We start from the raw sequence: 12610 nt of genomic DNA, 5'->3' as shown, positions 1-12610 counted from the left end.
AAAAAAAGAAGGAAGAAAACCCGACACTGGGCAGGGACCTCCCCTTAAAACGTGGGGGTTTCCACTTTACGTTACAGCGTGGGGGACTTCGCTGTTCCCTCAAAGGGGCTGTTGGTGGTCGGTTCGGAAAAAGGTCCCGGTGATTTCATTGCTGAGAGGCTGATGTTCAGAGCTCAGCCCCCTCCCCCTCTGCGCTGCGAAGCCTAAACAAGACAGAATTTCTTTCCCGACTCCCATCCTTCTCTGCTCCTGGCAGGCGGCAGATTCCCCTGTATCTGCGTTTGCCTGTTACAAGGAAGACACGGAGCGAGTAAACTGGAGTTCACGGGGAACCTGCTGTGTCTTAAATTGCTGTCATCTCCGCGTTTGAGCTGCCTTCCCTGGGCCACCACCAGCCTCAGTTCCCGCACCTTCGAGGCACGCGTGTGTGCCTGCTACTAAATTAAACATTACTTTGCATTAAAGGAGCTGCCAGCGTGCACAGAGCCCCCTCTGTGTAGATCAGAACGTGCAGAAATTTGCCACAGCAGCCAAAACCTGTGAGTGCACCTTGGGCTTCTCCAAATTCAAGAACACAGGATCTACAAGGAAAATTCGGGAGTCTTTGAAACATCACGCTTTAGGTGGATGGTAAAACACCGGGCTGAGAGCCTGGGTGACGGGCGATGCTGTGCAGAGCCCAGAGCGGCCCAGTTCTGCTCGGAGGAGAGAGCCTGTCATTCGTTACGACACGAGTGGCTGTGTAATTTATTGCCTGCCATCACAGAATGGCATCTTTTACCTTCATCTGCATTGCGGAAGGAAATATTCTGGGGTCCCTGTGATCAAGAATTACGGTTCAGTCCAAATGGGGTGGAAAATAGGTTATTACCAGGAGACAGGGAGCTTAGCGAAGTCTTGCATAGACATCTCCGAATGCGGTTTCCACTGTGAAAGGGTCAGTCTGCAGCATTGTTCCTGCTGGGCAAAGGAGCTGGCTAGTTGACCTGTTTTGTTCTCAGCTTGTACATGCCTGGAGACTAATACTGTAACATCAAGTATTAAATATTGCTTAGGAGAGGCCTCAGCTGCACATTTTGAATTAGGAAGGTTCTGCTTGCTTAGGAGCTCACTCAGCACGCGCATGCTACTCGGAACACAGATCTGATTTTACTGGAGCAAAACCTGCAGCACAGACAAACAGAACTGTTCACAGTTGTTCGGGATCAGCTAGGTTCGAGAGCACGCCTCAGTCATGTTTGGAGAATTGGCCTTCATCTTAAATGCCAGTTAGCCTACTGCCATGTCTGTGAACTGTGGGAGGAAAATAAGCCGTAACAAATTGTTGTACAAAATGAATGTGTACTGCACATGAAAAAGAGCAAATAAAAGTGAAATAAAAGAATCTGAATTTCTAATTAGTCTGATTTCTGCACCACATTTTTCTGTCCGTAGCATAATGTTGTTGTTTTGTTCGAAGTATGGGAGTGATCCGATGTCGTCGTCGTTGTTTTTCCCAGGGCAACGGGAGCAGGGGGGATGAACCGAGAGGAGGCCCCAGGGAAGTCTCACGAGGAGATGTATATCCAGCAGAAGGTGCGCGTCCTGCTCATGCTGAAGAAGATGGGATCAAACGTATGTGTTTTCCGACTGCGTGACTGGTTCCGGGTGATAGGCAGGGTCGAGTCTCGAAAGGGGCTAAATCCCACTGGAACACTAACCCGTGGTTAAGAAAAAAAGGGAGTTTCCGGAATTGTGAAAAACGAGGATTAGCAAAAGCTGCGCATCTGTTCTCTGAGTTTTCTAACTGTTGACTGCAAGTTACCTCCCCCTGTTTCACACTTCCGCATGCTTCCTGCAGGCCAGCGACTGCTATGAGCTGCAGGATGCATACCCACTGTCAGACCTGCTTGTAGGAAACATGCGTACAACTGGGCACAGCAGTGGGCCTTGAGCCGTTTCTCTCGCCGTCTCTAGAACAGGCTCAAGAGAGCAGTTTGATGCGCAAGAACATAGGAGGGTAAAAATAAGAAAAGGCCATTCAGCCCATCTGGCTGGTTCGGTACTTAATAGTTTACTAATTCCCGGGACTCACCCAGCTGTTTCCTGAACGAAGCCGGAGTATCGGCTTCAAACGCATAGCTGGGTAGCTTGTTCCCCACTCCCGCTCCTCTTTGGGTAAAGGCGTGCCTCCCGTTCTCTGTTTAATTGCACTTGTGTCCCCTGCTCTGTATTTCGCTGTATTGTGGGGAAATCCACTGGGGTGGCTCCGCAGACGCCTCTGAGGCTCCCCCGTGGCCCCCTCGGCCCCAGGCGACAGAGGAGCGGTTCCTTCAGCCTGTCGCTCTTGTGTTCTGTTCCCCTTGCTCCAGCTGACGCCCAGCGAGGAAGCCTTCCTGCGGAATTACGCCGGCGTGGTTCACAGCCAGATGAGTCAGCTGCCGCAGCACCCCATCGACCAGGGTAGGTGCGCCTGCGCCCGGGGCAGGCCACGCCGGGACTCGGCCCGCGAGCTGCTGTCCACGTGCCAGCCCGAGCTGGTCCGGAGCGCCCCGGCAGAGATGGCTGTTTAACACTGCGAGCGAGACCGGCCATGCGCAAGTGGCATCTGTGTGTGGGGGGGGGCTCGGGCTTGTGCTCTGTTTTTTTTCACCGAGGGGAGGGGCCTAGCCGAGCGCCCCAGCTCCTTTCGGGGGATCGCTCAGGCTGTCTTCATCTCTCGCCGGCTGGCCCTGCCGGACAGCAGGGAATGAGCCTGCCCAGCTGCGGACCAGTCAGCCCTGGTTTCTGGAACTGGGGATCAAAAGATCTAAGGCACGGTGTTGCTCCATCTCACTCGCGTTCCCAACAGACTACATGTGAAGTAATACCAATATTTTCAAAAAATAACATTTCTATTACTGTGCCTTCTGACCAGAACGTCACCAGAACTGTTACCAGACCGAGTCGATATATCTGTTCCCAAAATTCATCGATATTCACCAAAGATTGGAAATGCCTATTCTGCTAAAGCATGTTCTGATTGAATATTTTTACAGCTCGCACAAAAATTAAGTATTGGCATAGCAGAGAGCTGAAGATGAGGAGCTGGCAGTGCTGTCGAGAATGCGAAAGTGATCCCTACCAGCAGACTAAAGGCTCTGTTAATTAGCAGCCTCCCTCCCTCTGCTTAGCGCCACACCCCCGAGAATGTTTGGCAGAACAGCGATCTGGAGCCTCTGTGTTTGAAGTCTGTGTGCTGAGCAGGAGACCCAGTGCAAGCAGATCCAGTGAGATGGTCTGGCAGCAGGAAGGCTGTCTTGCCTGTGCTTGGAAAAGGAGCCTCTGGACTGTGACGATTCACTCAGAAAACCAGGTCTTCACTCATTCCTCTCAGAGGGATGCCATGTTTATACTGTGAATATTTCATCTGCACCTAAACATGTGCGCCGGTGTTTTGATACCTGCCATTGCTGCATGCCGTAACTGAGCCGTGCGTACTGGTTTTGTGAGAAAATGCTTACCTGCAGTTTATCAATCTAACGCAGCATGCTGGCACGCATTGTCACACAGGAGAAATCGTCCGTCGTGTCTATTTTTAGGTTGTGTTTAAGCCCCACTGTCTCCATTCGCACACAAAAGGCAATTTCCTTGTTAACCTCTGCATAAAAAGTGGGTAAGAGTGACATTGAAAAGCATGTGATGCTGCAGAATATTTTACCACTGGCATCAGTGGTGGCCCTAGCATAGAAGCTGCTGTTCCTGCAGGTTGTGCACTGAAAGCTGGAAGCATCGGGTCTTTAGTCTGCCTTGAGCATTGCGAGGTTGCAAGGAGGATAGGAAACTGAGTAATTGAGGTTCCAGACATATGAAAGATGGATTGATATGTGTCGATGTAACCCTCGAGGGTATTAATCAGGAGAGCTTGTGCGCATTAATATTCTTCGCCTGATCTGTTATTTTTTTTCCCTTGGACTTATCTGTATATCTAGCGATTTCTCAGTTCTGCGCCTTTTCCTCGTCAGGATGACCTTGGTTATTCCACTAACACGTGAAATTGAAGGCAGAATTAACTCTTTTCTTCTTGTTTGGGTTTTTGATGGTCATTTGCTTCATTTTAAACACCTTTTTTCTCCTTTGTTTTCCCCATCATAGAACTCACTTTTAATGGATTCTCTGCAGCCGGTGCACACTTCCACGTCACTGCTCGAGCGTACTTTTACATGAGCTGTGCTTATTGGCTTATGTGGCATTTCCAGCCCAAAAGGCGTGACACGGAACGTGCTTGTTAATATGTGGTCAGGTGTGATCAACACTTGTGTGTTGCCACTTGTCTGTTGGCCTGTTAGCTTTGAAATTCCTCCAGCAGAGCGTCTCAGGGCCAGAACCCCAAACCTCCAGGCTCCTCTAGTCTGTGAAGCCGTGCAAAGCTGGGGCTTCTTTCTCTCCGCTTTCATGTAAAGCCAGGTTCTTAACTGCTGCATGATTAAAGGCATGTGTGATCACATTCTTTTTTTTTTTTGCACGCTCCAGGAAAAATGAAATTGACAGGTCGTGCAGGAGCTGCTCTGGTCTCCTTCTGTCATTTTTTTCTGTGCACCTGTGAGTCTTGACTCTCCGTGTCGTCCTGGTCTCTCGGCTGCTTCGCTCAGGGAAGTGCTGCTTGCTTTCTCTCAAGCCCCGCGGAAGGACGGCGTGAAGTAGCGCTTGGGGCTTGCGGACTCCTAGCTGGAAGGTTGTGGGTTCAAGTCCCTGTGGCAGGCTGTGCTGTCAGTACTCAGCCCTCTCGTGCTGCAGTGCATTATTGTGATACTGAGACAGGAGGTCATGATGCACTGTCTTCCTTTTATCTGATGTTCTTGCGAAGTAAAACACGAGACTGATTCACGTTTCTATTTTCCAGATCAAAACCCCTTTAATAAATCCAAAACTCTCAGCCTGTTTTGTCAATATTTAGCCGACTGCATATATTTTAGCCCTCAGGCTTGTGTGATGCCTCATGGCCAAGCTTCCGGATGTTTGTGCGTGCTCCGTTTTGTGCCTGGTATTTTGTGTTTTACCGTATCTTTAATACCTTATCTGCAGAGTGCTTGTGTAATTCACGGGATGATGTGACTACTTCGAAAAGGGACAGGATCAGATTTTAAATAGCTTCTTCTTTAATTTTATCTTCTCAAGTGGGTATTTACTTTTGGGGGAAAAATGACAAGTGAAATGGTGAATTGTACCCCTCACAGTGAAATAATGGAGCAATAATTCTGCGCTTCAGTTAGGCTGGTACAAATTTTTCATTAAAGCATTTTGATGGTTGTTGACTGTGGTTTGAAGTTAAATGAAACAATAATAAAGTTTTGGTTGGCTGTCCTGTTGAAGAATATAAACAGCAATAGTGGACACTTGAGGAGAAATATTTTGGGAAAACATCTCTTATGCCTGGAATGTGAATATAGAACTTGTAATTTGTCCACCAATAGTAAAAGCTTATTTGTATGCACAAAGACAGAATCTCAAGGCAGTGCGAATTCATATTTTAGTAAAAAATATAGCAATTTGGCAATTTGAGTAAAATAAAGTTGTTGTTTTTTAATAAAGCTTTGCTACAGTCCTACCACCTGCACGTTTTTCTTAAGGCTGTTCTTTGTGTTGGCCACTAGGGGGCAATGTGTTTGCAAAAATGAGACTGGCTGAAGCCCAATTGTTATGCTGCTCCACCATTAGTCTGTCCAAGAAGCAAATTGCTTGGATTAGTTCCTTTGATTTGAGAGAGCTTATCAGTTGCCTTCCAGATTTATTCTAATCGTCCTCGACATTTAGGTTTTGAATTTAGAGCCATGTCCACACGGTCCACTTGCTGGTGTTGGGCCAGGCAGGCCTGCCCGTCTCCTTCGCCCTGCTCTCCTGTTAAAAGCCAGCTTTGGGAAATAATCCACAGGCCCATCTCTTCCTGCCATCCTCTCTGCGGCTTCTTAAGCTGCAAAGGTTCATGCAAGGGAAAAACATTCTCTGCATCACCACCGGCTTCCAACCGAGTTTTAACGCAGAAGAATTGGAATATTCTATCCTTATCCGAGTCATTAAGCGCGGCATATTTTCAGCTCTTGCTACATGGCATTAAAGCTGCGAATCATGGGCTTTTTGTGACATAACATCCTTTTCCCCCTCCCTTCATGTACAGGAATGTAGATTTTTGGGGAGGTACTTCATATTTCAGGGTTTGTCATTAATTGCTTAGAAAAAACAGTGGGAAAGGTGGATTAAAACAGGATTGCAGTGGGACTGTCCCGATCATTAAGCTGCCCATGAACAAGAATTTGCTTGACTAGGGAAGAAGAATTACTCTTTGTAACAGAGTTGGCAAGTGTAGACGTTCCCCCCCCCCCACCACCACCACCACATATAATGTTTTCTCTTCCTTTTTCAGTTCAAGCCATTTTGTCATGGCTGTTTAGGAGCAGAAAATGTGTTCTCGAGTGCACAGTCTCATTACAGCACAGCACGGCCTGAACAACACGCTTCACAGGCTCGTTCCACCCCGAAACAAGAGAAGGGCAGAGCTGGAAGACGCAGTTTAACGGAGAACAATGGGAGATAATCTAATGTGAAATGCGATTAGGGATGAGGAAGCAGTCTGCAGGCAAGGACTTGGAAACAGCCAGAGCTTCTCGCGTGTGTAGCAGTGAGGGAGAACATCACCAGTGTGTGGAGTTAATGTCGCTCTGCGTGGATTTTTGCAAATATTAACAATGCCAGCAGCCTTTAGCTTACATGTAAGAGAAGGGCACATTGTATTTTTATTTATTTCTGTTCATAATTTGCAGGGATGCAGAAACCTGAATTTGGGCTCCAGCAAGTATATTGAAAGACAGGGGGCATTCATGACTCAGTGCAACCTACATGCGTTAAAAATCACTTTCATTTTGCATTTATGTTGATGTCCATGTACTGAAGGTGTGATTTTACATTTGAAAACACCGATTTGTTGCAGAAATAATTTCTTCAAACAGTGAGCACTCCTCTCTAAGACTAATTGCAGTGATCAGTTTTCTCTCAACCCAAGACCGAGGAAGGCTCTGAGATTTGCTAATGATCTGCTGTTCCTCGCTGGATTTGTTTGCTTGATTAAAATAGATGCTGGCACCGCAGACTTAAAATAAAAATTCCCCATTCCAAGGCTACAGGAATTCACATGAGCTCCCAAAGACACTTACTCACTGCCAAGAAGTTACATCTCACACCACCACTGAATAGCACAGAGCTGTCACTCTGGAGGGGCTTTTACCTGCATCTGGGTCAGTTTTCCTGTGCAAGAAAGCCATTAATAACCACTTTGCTTGTCGCTATAGATATTCCCGCTGCAGATATCTGTCAGAGCAAAGGTCCCAGGAGCTGCAGGGCGGTTTTGAAAGGATCTGCCATTACTGGAGTGCAATGAGATGAAATTACAGAGAGATCTGGGAGGCGCAGTTCTCTTCTCATCGTCAGCCTTCAAAGAATAGGACCAATTATGGAAAGTGCAGTCCAGGCAAAAAAAAAATAGCAAGCTACTCTATTTTACATTATTTTAAATCCCGATTTTATCTGGCAATTACGTGAATTGAAGTTCTATAAAATAGGAAAATGTGTTCAATCACCAAATTGCCGTTTGATGGAACTTGCTTCTTGAAAAGGCTGTTTGTGTTAATTAACCTGAGTATATGAGAGAATATTAGTCTGTTTTACAGAGGGGTTAAAGGTTCCTTGACTATATATAACCTTGCAGCTCTACAGGGAAGGGAACTACAGATGGAGTGTAATGCAAAACACGGTTATAAATGATCAAACTCTGAGTGCATGTTACAGCCCTATGGGCATTGTGTAGCTGTGCTTCTGTTTTCCAGAGGAACATCTGATCTCATCAAAGTTTTTTTTTCCTCTTTTATTAGCTAACATTCATTTCATCGCCACAAAGAGGGCAGCAAAGCACCCAGTCCTGTATGATAGTGCACATATCTGTGTAGCCCTTGGAGGCGAGATGTTCACTCCCTGCCTGGAATCACAGCGGAGGAATAGAATGAAAAATTGAACAAGCTAGTTCTAGTAATTGTGCGCACACAGATTCTCTTGCATTGTGTTTTTAAAATGAGCTTTCTGCACCATACTGCTAAAACGACAGGTTCTTGTTGATACTGACACATGCAGGAGAAGGGATAAACTGTGCCCAAACAGTACCTCTTGGAAAATGGCAGGCAGTGGCTTCTGTGGTGCAGTAATTTCCAGTCGCTTTGCTTTCAGCCCTCATAGTGAGGCGTGCAGAGCAGCAGCTCGAGCGAGCTGCAGTGCAGAGCTCCCGGGCCGTTCTTTTAACCAGCTCGGTTTCGAAGAGCAGCTCCCTCAATCCAGAGCACATCTGGTTGCAGAGCACATCTGCACTGGGCTGGTGCACTAGAAAGGATTCCTCTGATTCTTCTGTCCTGTGTTAATTTGCAGCAGTAAATCATAAGATGAGGCGACGAACGAAAAAAAGAAAATATGTTTTCTGTCAGTTTCAATATGTGGAAGCTTGCAGCGTTTGATTTAAGATGTGCTCAGCTAAAGTGCCATGTCTGTATGTGTCAATACACGTAAGTCAGCAGTCACTGAGCTAGCATTTTCTTATTTTTTCCAGCTGCTTTTGGATGCATTTCCTGTTCTTCTTACTGTTTTTTACACGGGGTACTAACATTGCAATTGGCTGTGCCTTGCGGAGCTCTGTAAAAGTTGTTTTTTAAAAAAAACAAATTTTCATGAAAGGAAGGCATGCCGCCTAGATGAAATCTGTTTTGTGAGTTGTTGTGTGAAATTTTTTTTTTGCATGTGTGCTCTTTAGTGAAAGATGAAACGAACTTGAAAGCAGAGCACAGGGGAAGAGTTCTAATTGGATGTGGCTCATGTCTCTGGGATACGGTGCACTGCACTGTAAGATAAGCACTGTAAAGTTTCTCATAGAGCCAGTGTCACCTTGTGGAATGTAGCCCTTATCCACATCTCCACTGACAAAAACGCACAATACCTGCTTGCGTTGGGCTCCTGGGATCACAGAAATCACCCGAAGAAGGTGCTGCTGGGGCCCTCCAGTCAGAATCGAACCGAATCTGCTCATCTGCGTCAGCAGAGACGGGTGGGCTTCAGAAGTTAAGTTCTAATGCTTGTTTGAACCTTCAGCAGGCCCCCACTTCAAGCTTCTGACACTGATCTCTGGCGGTTACCCTGCGTGGGTTTCGGTCTCTTTGTGCTCATGGTAAACAGATATAAAAGCAGAGGAGGTCTTTCTGCAGCTGCATTGTTTGAACCACAGTTTACCATTGAGCCCCTGTAAGTCCCCTTTAGTAAAAACATTTCTGCTTAAATTGCTACTTACTATTAAATGCATTTTTTAGCAATGACATGGCTTTTGGTAGACTTTAGAATCACAGCCCAGTGCAAAATCCTGAAGCTAAAAGCACAGGGTAAAGTTCCGGAGTGAGTTATGTTGTGTGATATTGACTGAGGCAGTAGATGATTGTTAGATGTACCTGATGCATCAGCTGTTTTCTAAAACAACGGACATTAAGTCAGGAAGTCTCGTTTGTATTGTAATGGTCCAAGAAGTGATTTAGTGTTCTCTCAAAAACTCTGAGCACGTATTTAGGTTAAGTTAGTTCATGGTATCTGTTTCTAACCCCTTTTCGCATTGAAAACAATAGGTTCTTTACAGTACAGGAGTCTTAGAGTTTGTGAAGGTTGTGTTCTCTTACATTGTGATATAGGAGGAACTGGCCTTTGGATGAGATATTAAACCAGTGCCTTGACTATTTAGTCATAAAATATTTTATGGTGCTGTTCATAGTAGAATCTTGTTAATGGGTGTTAAGGTTGCATTATCATTATTATATTCTTGTTGCATTTGTACTCGCTTATTACTGGTTTAAACAGAGTGTTATTTTTTTCTCTAATCAAAAAAAGACATATTCCAGGTTATCGAACTGCATGCTATAGTGTCATGTTTTAAACATGATCATATTAGTGGCCCTTGTTACGACATAGCAGAAGTTTAATTAATGGCATGGTATACGGACTCAAGAGTAAATGAATTTGGAAAATTGTTTTGAATCTTATTGAGCAAAAATTGAATGGAAATAGCCTTTAAGTCAAGTTTTGGAAATACGAAGAGTACTGTAGATAATGTTTATAAATAATTTTCATTGATCATGTATCTGCTTTTAAAGCAGTGTGTTACTGCACAAATTCCCTCAAGAAAAAATAACAAGAACTGCACACAGGCTACAGGAGGGTTACTGTTGAAAAGCATATGGGGGTCTAAATTTGCATTTGAGGTGGTTTTAATTGCCTAATTAGTATTCATGCAAATGAGAAAACCGAGAATACATTTTTAATCGGAGCCCAAAGATGGAAGGTTTAGTCTCTCAGGATCAGGGAGGGTGTGCACTACAGCTAGCTTGCCTGCAGCTCCTTGTGACTCAGTACTTTGAAAGGATGAGAAGCCACAACCCAGGAGAGAACGGGATCGGTTTGTACAAAAGAGAGAGAAAATGGGTTAAGAAACACATTTTAAACAGGTTTACAAAGGCACATGGTAGGAAGACTAAATCTGTTTCTCTGTAATAGCGTAAACTCTGCAGTCAGCAGTCTGACAAACTACCAGTAAACACAAAGTCATTAGGATGCATTTAGGTTTAGTACGCGGGCTTGCAGTCACCTCTCTGTTTGTCCATGCTGGTTGAAATTCGCAGGGCACAGCGCTGGTCAGGGTGAAGAGAAAGGCAGGAGGAGAAGGATTTGCCACTTACTGAGATGCAGCGAATGATCCCAGAGGCATCAGTGTTGGTGTCGGGGCTGGAAAACTACGAGAGCATACATCTCTCAATGCTCTTGGCCACCCTAGAGACCGTTAACTCTTGACCATCCTGGTTATTTGCCTTCAGTCAGATTAGACTTACTCAGTCATCTCTGCAACTTTCAGGGCCGTAGATGTATAATTTAGTTCTGCATATCAATTGACAAACATGCATAGTGAAGTAAGTAATAAGGAACAATATTTTATAATGCCGTTATTAAATATTGTGCCATATCTTGGAATGAAGCATTGCGCAGCATATTTTTTTTAGTCACAATTGCTATTCATATTGAACGTCGATTTAATATCCTTACAATAAAAGACAAATTTCAGACATTTAAGTTTTGAACAGGGAGCTTAACGAGTTTAAGCACGTGGTGCTAGCAGTGCCCCCAGTGCGATTAATTTAGTGTAGTGCAGATGAGGAAATGAAAAGGCTTGGCTAGTTGGACGAGTTCTTCATTCCCACCTTCTGCTGCCCGTGTGTGTTTGGGAGCAGCCCAGTCGGAACTGGTCTGGTCCCTTTTCAAGGATGGGGAAGAACCCTCCCACGCCTCCGCCACGCTGAAGTGCTCTGCCAGGCCGCCCCGCCTCTCTTCAAGGTGCGGAGGGGAATGGATGACCTGACACCGTTGGGAGCAGGCTGCTGGGGGGGACGGGGGGCCGCGGAGGCAGTGTGCGTGTCCGGCGGCCGGATTATCGCGAAGCCGCCGCCGAGGCCTGTCGGGGGGGGTGCAGCAAGAGAGGCTCCCGCTGGAGGGTTTCCATGGTGACGCTCCGAGCCGGGGCGAAGCCGCGTCTCCCGGGGCCCGGCCGGCGGCGCCTCGTGACTGCGGGGCGGGAGTGTTTCTGGAGCGTTAATTACGAGCTGGTGGCGGGAGAGGGAAAACGTTTTTCACCTTCCTCCCCCTTGCAGTTGAGCGCCAGGCTCCCGTGCTCGGGTGAGCTCATGTGACTTGGAGAGCATTTTTGGACTGAAATCGGCCATTCGTTGAACAGTTTTCGGGCCTGATTCATCTGTAGCCGACGGGCGTCGCCAGTTCTTTAAAACAGGTGACCCTTGGAGTCTGACCGGACTGGAGTCCTCCAGGACCAGGGTCGGTGACCCCTGGTGTAGAGGATGCAGGAGGTGTCCGCTGACGCACCTGGGTCTTTGGTGTCACAGATCTTGCTGCAGCTCTGGTCTGTGCCGTGTGTACCCACGGGAGAATCCAGTGTAGGGCTGTCCAGTCCTGGTCCTGCAGGGCCGGGGGATCTGCGGGTTTTCATTCCAGTTCTGCTCTTAATGAGCTTCAGATGCTGCTGCTTTAGAGAGGCCTAGCACGTACTGCCTGCCCCCGGGGGCTCCCGGTTTTCTGTTCTGTGGGTGTGAGCTCGTGACACACCCACTTTCCCCGGCACATGGGAAGACTCTCAAAGGGACTGGGAGCAGCTGCTGATGGATGGCATCTCATGTGTTGTTCCGAATTAGCTTTCTGCGTGCCCCAGCACAGACAGACTAGTCTGCAGGAGGCACTTGTAAGATCAGACACCTACATCCAATTAGTGTTCTGAACTGGTGTTCCTTATGCCAGGTAGATGCACCAAATATCCTGAGGTATTAATAGAAATGAAAAGCCTTAAATATTTTTTTTAAAGATGGGAACAATGCAGGTTTGCCTGGAGCTTGGGAGGTACATGTTGAAATCCTTCCCATTTGGACACCCTAAAATTCCCCAGTTTTGAATATGACAAATAGGAATGTGTGCTATTCCTAGTTAAGAGAGTAAGCTTTAAATGGTTTACACCAGTGCAGGCCAA

At 46.4% G+C, this 12610-nt stretch overlaps 1 protein-coding gene across 1 annotated transcript in view; it reads left to right on the top strand.

The window, feature by feature from the left end:
* The window catches only part of ctnnbip1 (catenin, beta interacting protein 1), a 35107-nt gene that overhangs the window by 8431 nt on the left and 14066 nt on the right, over positions 1 to 12610 (top strand). Inside the window, exons 2-3 of the mRNA XM_006641988.3 lie at positions 1500 to 1614; positions 2352 to 2442. Of these exons, the coding sequence (XP_006642051.1) occupies positions 1519 to 1614; positions 2352 to 2442 (187 nt within the window). The 5' untranslated portion in view covers positions 1500 to 1518. The remainder of the gene's footprint in view (positions 1 to 1499; positions 1615 to 2351; positions 2443 to 12610) is intronic.

Source organism: Lepisosteus oculatus, chromosome 25 (genome assembly GCF_040954835.1).
Source record: "Lepisosteus oculatus isolate fLepOcu1 chromosome 25, fLepOcu1.hap2, whole genome shotgun sequence".
NCBI lineage: Eukaryota > Metazoa > Chordata > Actinopteri > Semionotiformes > Lepisosteidae > Lepisosteus > Lepisosteus oculatus.
Note: the sequence above shows the minus strand (reverse complement) of the source record. Positions and strands in the feature narration are given on the sequence as shown.